This window comes from Esox lucius, chromosome 16, assembly GCF_011004845.1.
Source record: "Esox lucius isolate fEsoLuc1 chromosome 16, fEsoLuc1.pri, whole genome shotgun sequence".
In the NCBI taxonomy this organism is placed as follows: Eukaryota; Metazoa; Chordata; class Actinopteri; order Esociformes; family Esocidae; genus Esox; species Esox lucius.
The window spans coordinates 32,937,880-32,948,467 of NC_047584.1; the positions used below are offsets into that span (position 1 = coordinate 32,937,880).

The window sequence follows — 10,588 nt, forward strand, 5'->3', positions numbered from 1 at the left end:
TTTGACTGGTACTGTATATTAGATATTGTAAAAAAAAAAAAAAAACATTACAAAGCATTTAATCGCCTACACCTGTCTTAAAACATGAGCAAAATGTGGTCAGAACAAGCACAAAGAATGGTTGATTGTAGGTCTTTTGTGGTGCAATTAGATTTTATGGTATTTGATACATCACAGTTCTTGGGTTCAAGAGTCTTTAAAAGTTCCTCTGGAGGAGTTCAACTTTAGAACCCAATTCGGCCAACAGCAGTCCTGCTGCTACCGTCCAGACATCCAATTGGCCTCAGGGATTCTTTGGTTTCACTGGGTTCCACCGTGGTCTCCTGAGAAGTGGGTTCTGTGTGCTGCTGTCGTCATGGTCACTAGATTCCACCCAGGTTACAGACAGGGACAGGGGCTCCTCCTGCTCTGGCATTGAGTCTCTGTTGCCATGGAAAACCTCAGAGGAGTCAAAGTGACAGGGAGGGGCAGGAACCCGTGAGTCACTGGAGGAGGAGTTTAGACGGGACTTGCCACGCCCACCAGCCCTTCCTCTCCCTCTCCCTCCACTCCTCTCATCCACCAGGTCCACTCCTGCGCTAGAGGACACCTCTGTCAGAGTGTCCAGCCTGCGTAGTGGCAGACTGATTCTGGAAGAGGACCTACTGGACTGGCTGATCCTGGAGCGGGGGGCTGATGGGTAGCCCCCCCCCGACAGGGTCTCATCCTCACCATTATCTGAGAGAAAAAGAGAAGTTTTGGATTCAGAGTGACACACACACACACACACACACACACTTCCCTCAATATCACCTGTGTGTCCCAGACTCTGAGTCCGGTCGAGACTCCCTGTAGGAAGAGAAAAGTACTTTGGGTTCCTGGCTTCATCCTGAGGAAATGACAGTGAGAAAGAGAGTTTAGCAGTAGATGACGCAATTCAAACAGACTGTTTTTGGTAAAACAAGCATCTAACCCAGTTTGGAAACAGTTTGATCCCAATAAAAGAATTTCCTTTGAAGCTGATGCTTTTAGTTAAATCATGAAATGTATGTTACAAACAACTACATTCACTATAAAAAGGTCCACTATAAAACTGTCTGGATCCGAGTGTTCCTTACCGGGCCCAGGGAGGAGCCCTGCCCAAAGCTATGTCTGATGCTGCTGTGCCGTCGGATCAGAATCTCTTTGGTGTGGCTGTCGTTCGGCAACGAGTGTTTGGTGGTATACTCTGTCGTCTGGAACACCGAGGAAAGCACAGCACCCATATTTTAATAACACACACAAAATCATAGAAAAAATAAATGGCAGCTTGTTTTATGGTTGCGCTTAAAGATGATGTCATGTATAACACCCGATGCCTGTACCATCTTTATTACCGTGTTATACATTATTTTGTGTTTTATTGTCTTAACACTAAATTGATTGGATACAAATATTTTTTATTTGAGTCGATGGGACGTGACACTTTAATTAAATTTTCCTTGCTGGCTACCCAAAACTTCTCGTAGCAAAAAATACTACAGCCTACAATTTCCATTCCAGACGTCAGGCAAGACAAATCCTGTTCAAGCGCCACTATATAGAACAGGCCACCAGATGGCAGCAGACACAATGACTGAGTCTCCACCCACAATCGCCTAATAACCTAATACACCAAATGTAAATGAAACACCTGATTGCGAGTTTTCACATGCAGTTTTCAGGGAAGCTGATGTGTTGTCTGTTAAAGATATGCCAGCGCCTTGCAAGCCGGTTTGCACAACTCTGGCAAATTTCCCAGGTTTTCTAGAGATACTATAAATGTTGTAATTTTCTGGAAATCAGTGGGGGTTCGAGAAAGTTCTAAGAATTTTGACCTTGAATATTACAGAATAAGGACTATGACACATGCAGGCATAAAATAAATCTTCATTAATGACTTATGACTCACCTGTTGTCTGATCTTGTACATGTTCTTGGACAAGATGTCATGCATGCTCCCCAGGTCTGCAAACCTCCTCTTGGGTTTACCAGAACCCTTCCCTCTGCTGCATGGTAGAGAGAGACAAACAGAGAGAAAGAAAACAGAGAGACCAAGACCAAGTATTTATGTCACAAGGGATCCTAACATCAGTTCTATCCAAGCCTGTCAAACTATGTCATATAGTGTGACTAGCATGTTTTAAAACTATCCTGTTGTGTGTTTTGATTGTTCTATAGTGTGTCTTTGTTTTAACTTGAGTGCTATGTGGTTATTTGATTGCTTTGCGTGTGTTGACATTATGTTTTAAATGGCCCGGACTATGATGACAGCTGATGCCAATTTCCTACCTGCCGCCTTCCTGAACTAACCGACACACCCCAATCAATTTATAAAGCGGCGGACAGGAACACAGAAGTGCCATGTGACTGGCCCGCTGCCAGACTGAACCAGTCTCTACCGTCCATCTCCTCCTGATCCACAACACTCTCAATAAGAGAATTCTTTGGAACCACAAATGGCGTGAGTCAAATTCCCCCTCTGAAAAGAACCATGATGACTTCCTGTTTTTCTCCTACGATCACAGCCAATGAGGAACCTGCGGATGCCAACCATTTATTTCCCCAGCCAGCTGTCACCAGATCCAAGACAGACGTGGCCACGATCCCGCCAAACCCAATGACTAGACAGCGCCATCGCGTTCTGGACAACAGCTAGAACAAACAAATTAAAGCGGACAGAAGATCGATTGTGTAATGAATCGAACAAACTGAAATGACCTCCCAATCTAAACTGCTTGGCTGTTAAAAGGGTGACTGGCATAAAATGCATGCTGCAATTTAGTTCCTGAGTCAAACAGAATTGTGCTGAAAGTGTGCTATACATGCATTAGTTCCAGTGTGGTTTAGTCTAGGTATGATTTTAAAGACTTTTTATTGGATTTTACGCTGTAGTAGGGCCCTCTTTAGATTAAAAAAAATGATAGAATCATTTTAATCCTGTATTTATAAATACTTTTGAATACAATTCTTGCCTCTGGTTGTTTGAGAAAAAACCCTTGCTTTCGAAATGTCCATAATGAAACAAGCACCAAATTGAGACTCTACATGCAGAATTCTGCCAAGGTATCCTCAGGACCAGCCAAATAATGAGATAAAGAGAACCACACGTTTTTGACACAATAGAAGTTATCAGCCAAAAACAAAGGAAAACTGGAATGCTAGCTTTTCCTTAACAGAGAGTACACAGTGGTGAAACTGTAACATACCTAAAATTAAGAAACACCTTCACTATAGCCAGGCTCAGTGATGATGGCTTGTCTTTGGAAAGTGGATGGCCCAGGCTGACCTGGTTCTCAAGAAGGCAAATTATATGCTAATGCACACTGCCCACAAAATGAGGTGGAAACTGAGCTGCACTTCCTAATCTGCCAAACATATGACAACATTAGGAACACCAGGTGAGTGCAATAAATGATGAGGCAGAACATGAATCAAGCAGGCTCCGGATCTCATAGAGTAAGATTTGAATACCCCTGCCTTGGATCATACAACCCACAAAGAACATCAAATCAAATATCAGCTAATGGTGTCTGTTAGATGAAATACTGCAATGCAAAACAGCATTAAGATTTGTGATCCATTGAAAATGGCCACAAGTGAGACATAAGCCTTGTGAACCTAACCAGTAATAATCTACTAGTTTTCTCTTGTCATATCTTTCGCATAACTATTGGCATGAATCCCATCGACAAAAGATAGAGCAACACTGAGAGAGAATAAACTTACCATAGAGAGATGACAGAAGGAGCTGTGCTGGTGTCCCCAGACACGATGTCCAGTATCTCCATAGCACTCTGCAGCTCCAGCTTCTTGTACAGTGCCACAATGCTGGACTCAGCCCGGTTATCCTTAATCAGGATGTGACGTAGGAACTGGTTGTCAAACTTCATAAACCTGACAGAGGTTGGAGAGTGTTTACCCTGACAGAGCGTGGATAAGAAATTATTACACCTTAATTAAATTGGAAAAACAATATACTAATAAGACCTCATTATTGTGCTTCTGAGTACATCCATTTGCCAGTGACATCACTAAGCTCTTAGCGGGCGAGAGAGAGCAACACAAGTCAGTCGACATGCAAGTGATATTTGAACTCCCTAGCCGAGCTCCTTTTGTATAGGTTTTCGTACCGTGTGTGAATTAAAGATGTAAGAAATCATTATGTATCTGTAACTTCTTAAATGTTACACGCTAAAGGCCATAAACCTGCTACCCAGAAAGATACACAACAAGTCACCTTTTAACAGAATGAATCTGAAACTCAGTTTGGACTGAGTAATAAAACCCTGTCATTCTCTGACCGGATATCCATATCTTGGCTACTCAACTAGTTTACCATTTACCCGAGACACCTGCTATAGTGCTACAAAAGGAAACCTGAGACCGATAACTCCACAACCGCATCAGCACCCCAGAGCCATCACTTTCAATAAACCCAGGCCTTGGCTGCCGCGCCTTCCAAGCCATTCTACCGTCGCGTATTGTGATTTGTTTGTTTGAAATAAACAGCCTCCAGGCCACAGCCTCCAACCCAGTGTCTGTTCCCTGTGTCCTCATAGTCACACAAAGAGAAAATATTGAACGTAACTCGGCCTGCCAGAAGACCTAGGGCAACAGGTGTCCCTGAGATACAAGAAGCAAAATACACCACCTGTGACATTTGAAAGCAAAAGGGACTACATCCAGTTCATCTGTAGGAATGAAATTCAACATTAAACCATTGAAGTGGTCCTCAAACTTTTCCTCAGGGAGCCTCAGGAAATGTTTTTTAACTATTCCGAAACAAACACATATGAATGAAGTGTTAACTGGTTGGGTGCTCCACCCAAAACTGAAATGCCTGAGGGTCACAAAAGAAAGGGTTAGAAACAAACCCCACTGAAATATGGCACCCTGTGATTAGAGGACCAGGATGCTGTACCATATCAGTGTTGAAACCAATACTGTAGTCAGAGCAGCTCTGAACGTGGCATGTTAAGATAATTAGATTCACGTTGGAAAAATGGTTAAGGTTAGCCGAAATGGTAAACCAACGCAGATCAAAGATATTGAGCAATGACCTAATCTCTGAAACACAGAATATGACCACAGGACTTTAGAACCAACCAGGCTTGCCCTGAGAACAGACTTGGTTTCCATTAATGTGATTCTGCAGACAGGACAGGAAGTGATACATACTTGTCCTTCCAGTAGTAGTGGCCCCATTGTCCACAGATGTCTTCTATCCCAGCGATGGCATGCTCCATGAGCTGAGGAGGAGAAGGAAGGAGTTCTTTTTGACATCCACTGTACACACAGTGATTCTAAAACAGGCTGTCTATTGCTGAACTTGTGTACTGTATCGTAGAACAGTCTTGACCTACCCTGGAATGGACCTCTACGTTGATGGTGTCCAGGTTGCGGTTGGTTCTGCGCACATTGATGAACTCCATCAGCGGCCTGATACTGATGCCCTGAGGGAAGCAGATATTAGATCAAAGATATCAATAAAAAAAAGTTTGACTGACCCTTCCTTGGTTCCAAAGAGAACCTTTCCTGGTTCCAGGTAGATACACTTACAGGGCAGTAGTTCTGGTCAGATAGATACTGGAACAGGTCAGTAGTACTAGTCAGACAGATACTGGAAGGGGTCAGTAGTTCTGGTCAGATAAATACAGGAGCAGGTCATTAGTTCTGGTCAGATAGATACAGGAACAGGTCAGTGGTTCTGGTCAGATAGATACAGGAACAGGTCAGTGGTTCTGGTCAGATAGATACAGGAACAGGTCAGTGGTTCTGGTCAGATAGATACAGGAACAGGTCAGTGGTTCTGGTCAGATAGATACAGGAACAGGTCAGTGGACAGCCATGTTTCATAAGCCACTTCAGTCATTGACATTGGTTCAGACTAGTCGCCTACCTGGATGAAGACTGTGAAGAGGATGAGGCAGATGGTGGTTGAGACAAAAGGTTTGTTTCGGCCGATGTGGTCTGGCAGGGTGAAGACCAGGGCAAAAGCAACTGCCCCTCGCAGGCCACTATAACCAAGCATAAACTGGTCCTTGAAGTTGAACGGGATGGTGCGGAAAGGGTTAATGATCTGGGTCAGCACCAGGATACCTGGGAGGTCAGAGAAAAGGGTGAAACGCTGAGGGTGAACATCAAGGAGTTACAATCCACATTAGAACAGAGTGGCCCAAATCTTTTTACTATATTCATTGTCTTACTTGTAACTATACAACCAAAGTATGTAAAAGCAAAGGTCTGAATTGCAAAGTTGAACAGTCCCAGTCTACTCATGTTGTAAGAGGCGCATGTGAAAAGTACAACATCATTTGATTTGACAGATTCTCTCATCTCTTTCGTACCCAGTCCTCTCCACAGGAAGGCAAACAGCAGCGTAAACAGGATGTAGCCCCAGTTCCACTCGTGTTCCGTCGTTATGGTGACCACGCCCAGGAAAAAGAAGATAAGGGTCTCTGAGATGCTACTCAGCATCTTGACCACGTGACGGATGGTGGTGCAGGACCGCTGGGTAACATTCTCCTCCACGTAGTACTTCATGGTTAGGGCACAGGTCACGATGCTGTGGAGGGACACCACAGGGACATCAACGGTGTCTGTGTTTCGTGCATTATGTGTGTATGTGTGTGTGTGTGTGTGTGTGTGTTGTATGCTAGCTCCACGACTTACGCCATGATGCTAGAGATGTTGAACAGCTCAGCCACCAGGTAGGCCAGGTAGCTGTACATGAAGATGAAGAGCGGTTCTATTTCCCGGACTTTGGAGGTGAAGCGCGTGGTGAAGGAGGCTACAAAGCCAAACACCAGGCCAAAGGCCAGCCCGCCGAGGTCCACCACAAAGAACTTGGCCACGCCCAGAAACAGGTTCACTGGTTCCACCTCTGGCATCTCTGCTACGAAGGTAAACATGTTGTACAGAACCTGGGGGTGGGGGGGGGGGGGGTTATAGTGTGTTTTTGAAAGAGCATGGAACCCGAATGCACCTTTAGAATGTATTTATCACCTGGAAAGAGGCACACACACAGGAGAACACACCGACACCAGCCACTCAGTGGTTAGGCTTGGGGTTTCTAATGGACCTTTAGACCCTTATAGTCCACACAGTAGGACAGGAAACCTGATGGGTCCCTTTTGTTCATTGGCTCTTTGTTGATGTTTCAGACTGTGTTACTTTGTTTTGTAGATGTAGACACCAATGCTGCGTTATCACAGCCAGCTTACTTTGCTTGAGTCTGAAAGTAAGAACAGGAGTCCAGTTCCATCCAAGCAGAGAGGTGTCCTGTGATCAGTGTTGATCGAGAATGAAGTGTGTAGAGACCACACAGTAAACTGTTAAGATACAATCTTTGTGTGTTTTCAGAACACCTTGAGGGGGAAATACGGACACACCTAACACATAAGGAACCCGGAACAAAGGAGCTCTTGTTACAGACAGGGATACTCTTCACATACTCCCAGACAGCTTGGGTAAGTAACTTTAAATAGCAATGAGGAGGAGGAACATGAGTGAATAAATACACTTCATTACTATGCTGCTGACACATAAATACACACACAAATACATAATATTATCACGAGAGATTTTAAAAAATATCATAAACAGACATATGGCTCCAGTAGGGGGAAGGATACCCAAAACATTCATTAGGGACAGAAGTGTCATGAACCCTTCATGTTCTCAAATTGAATTTGACACCCCTGTTTTGCAATATTCCTGCGATATAAAAGAGCAAAACAAACTCAATATTTTAAGGCAAAAAATAAAAACAACACACACAAACTCACCACAGTGACGGCGTCGCTGAACAGGCTCTCTCCAAACACAACGATGTAGAGCTGCTCGTTTACAGAGACATCCTCGAAGACGCTAAGCACGGCCACCGGGTCAACCGCTGAGATGATGGAGGCAAACAGCAGGTTCTCCTGCAGGTTAATGTCTTGCACCTCCAGTGCCCCAATCTGACACACCCCATACAGAGACATGCCAACCCCGATGCTGTTCCACAGGGTCCCCACCACTGCAAACCAAAGCACCTGTCGGCAGAAGATGGCAAGTAAGCTGTGAAGACTGAAGTAGCTTTCACATTCAGGTGAAGGAAGTCCACGATAACTTTGGCTCTGTAACAGCTTGGAAAAACGTCCCAACCCCAGTCTCTCCAAAAGTTACAAAGTGACTTAACAAAGATTAACTTGTTGTATCGGCAGAACCTCTGAACACTTTTTAACAATGTTAAGTCCCACGTAGCCAATAGTTTGCCCCGATGAGCAAATCGTCTTAATAAATATCCCCCATCTTAGGCAGTTGTGGGGGAGAGGAAATGTGGGGGAGCTGTCCAATCTGCAGTGATGCGCTAGGAGTCGGGTGGGTCAATGCCCGGGAGACGTGGCACGCATGGTTCCCACAAACAGACAAGGGTAACACGGGTGCAAAATCCGTTGCCTGGCAACCCAAACTCCATAGGTCATCGGTCCCCAAGCAGAAAAGAATTGTCAAAAGATGGAAAAGGATATAAAAAGAGTCAGTACTGCTCAAACACTTATTAAGAAGTGGAAAAGGTGGGGATCTCTTGATAACAAGCCAAGGTCAGGTAGACCAAGAAACATTTCAGCCAAAACTGCCAGAAGAATTGTTTGGGATACAAAGAAAAACCCACAGGTAACATCAGGAGAAATACAGACTGCTCTGGAAAAAGACAGTGTGGTTGTTTCATGAAGCACAATACGATGATACTTCCACAGAATTAAGCTGCATGGTCGAGTCGCCAGAAAGAAGCCATTACTGTGCCAATGTTACAGAAAAGTCCTGGAAGACAATTTGCATTCTTCTGCACGAAAGCTGCACATGGGACGCTCTTGGACTTTCCAGCACGACAATGACCCTAAGCACAAGGCCAAGTTGACGCTCCAGTGGTTACAGCAGAAAAAGGTGAAGGTTCTGGAGTGGCCATCACAGTATCCTGACCTTTATATCATCGAGCAACTCTGGGGAGATCTCAAATGTGCAGTTAATGCAAGACGACCAAAGACTTTTCATGACCTGAAGGCATTTTGCCAAGACGAATGGGCAGCTATACCACCTGCAATAATTCTGGGCCTCATAGACAACTATTACAAAAGACTGCACGCTGTCATTGATGCTAAAGGGGGCAATACAAAGTATTAATAAGAACTAAGGGTATGCAGACTTTTGAACAGGGGTCAGTTAATTTTTTTCTTTGTTGCAATGTTTTGTTTTATGATTGTGCCATTCTGTTATGACCTACAGTTGAATGTGAATCTCATAAAAGATAAAAGATGTGTTTTGCCTGCTCACTCATGTTTCCCTCACAAATGTTCGATATATTACCAATTATCCAAGGGTTCACAAAGTTTTGATCACAACCGCATCTCTACGAAATGTGTATTTAATCAAACGCATTTCATGAAAAATATTATGATATAGCCATCTGTGTCATTATTGTGAGAGGGCATCTTCTATCTGGCACCAGTGTACCGTGCCAATGTTTTCGAAGAAGGGTCGCGTGGGCATGAAGTATCCGGAGTCCAGGACCATGGGAGGAAGAATGTAGAGGAAGAAGAGGTCATAGCTGAGCATCGCTGGGGGCTCCTCATGGACTGCGTGCATGATGGCCCCCAACATCAGACCAATGCTGATCAGGAGACATGGTTCTGGGACCCAGAAGGGTACCTTGTGGTAAATGTGGAAACCTGCAGGGGAAGGAGAGGTAAAATGTCAAACGCTCTACACAGGCACCTCTGTGTAAATTGATCTTTAAGGGAACATTAAACATGAACATATGGGAAGTCAAGGGTTTTGCATGCACACATTACAATAATTAAATTATATTAGATATTTGGGCGGAGGTCCTCGGTGAATTCCCATTAGGAATGTCGCGACAATACTGAGGTAACTTGAGGATAACTAAGAGAAACGCGTTAACACTTTATCCTGTTCTTATTTTTCTGACGGTTGTGCCCACGTTGTTTACTTTGCTTACCGATCCTGGCGAATGATGCGAGCAGCACCCAGAGGGTGATCTCAAACGGCACCTGTATACGGGGATAGTTCATAGCGAAGACCGGCAGATCCGGTTTCACCGCGTCGGGGAAAATTTGATGATCCCCCGGCGCTGACTTGGTAGAGGACAGGTCCGTTACGGTACCCGAAGGTTTGTTTGGGATCTCTGCGACAGATCCACGTGGTAGAGTCAGAAGATGCAATCCGGTAGTTAAAAAGTACACCACCATTTTCAACTGTCTAGATCCTCGCATACTGGTCATTCAACGCAGATGTTTTTAACCCACTAAGCAGCTTAAATAACCAATTTCCTTACAGCTCCAGAAGTTGATTGGCTGCCCCTCTCGCGGGCACCAAGTCAAAGGCTACGGAGTGAAAAACTATCTGCTATAATTTAAAAGTAAATTACGCTACATCCCTATATTTCAATGCCAAGATACAAGACATTCCAGTTCAACTCGTTGTGTTTCAACTCAACCGACCGGTTTTGGGAATGACCGCTCTCAGCTTTGCTTTAATATTCGTTTCACAGGTGGGGCGTGAAAAAGATGCTCGTCTCGAGAACAGT

The 10,588-nt window shown here is 44.4% G+C and overlaps 1 protein-coding gene across 2 annotated transcripts; it reads right to left on the bottom strand.

The window, feature by feature from the left end:
- Window positions 1-14: 14 nt before the first annotated feature.
- On the bottom strand, window positions 15-10,580 carry LOC114841030 (sodium/hydrogen exchanger 2-like). Of its 2 annotated transcripts, XM_029125812.2 has the most exons (13): window positions 10,001-10,580; window positions 9,496-9,710; window positions 7,788-8,036; window positions 6,673-6,923; window positions 6,348-6,565; window positions 5,900-6,099; window positions 5,364-5,453; window positions 5,179-5,249; window positions 3,727-3,894; window positions 1,910-2,006; window positions 1,098-1,214; window positions 793-868; window positions 15-717 (listed from the first exon to the last, which is right to left on the bottom strand). In XM_029125812.2, exons 1-13 carry the CDS (start codon window positions 10,281-10,283, stop codon window positions 284-286), a joined length of 2,469 nt encoding a protein of 822 aa, XP_028981645.2. In that variant the 5' UTR covers window positions 10,284-10,580; the 3' UTR covers window positions 15-283. The 2 variants fall into 2 exon arrangements, with proteins under 2 accessions (XP_028981645.2, XP_034153542.1); XM_034297651.1 differs by having other exon boundaries at window positions 15-868.
- Window positions 10,581-10,588: the final 8 nt, after the last annotated feature.

Excerpts from the sequence above, each read along its gene's own strand:
- LOC114841030 (XM_034297651.1), bottom strand. The coding sequence starts at position 10,283 with ATGACCAGTATGCGAGGATCTAGACAGTTGAAAATGGTGGTGTACTTT. Across the intron at positions 9,711-10,000 it reads CGCATCATTCGCCAGGATCG|GTTTCCACATTTACCACAAG; the intron begins GTAAGCAAAGTA and ends CTTCCCCTGCAG. Across the intron at positions 5,454-5,899 it reads TCTTCACAGTCTTCATCCAG|GGCATCAGTATCAGGCCGCT; the intron begins GTAGGCGACTAG and ends TGCTTCCCTCAG.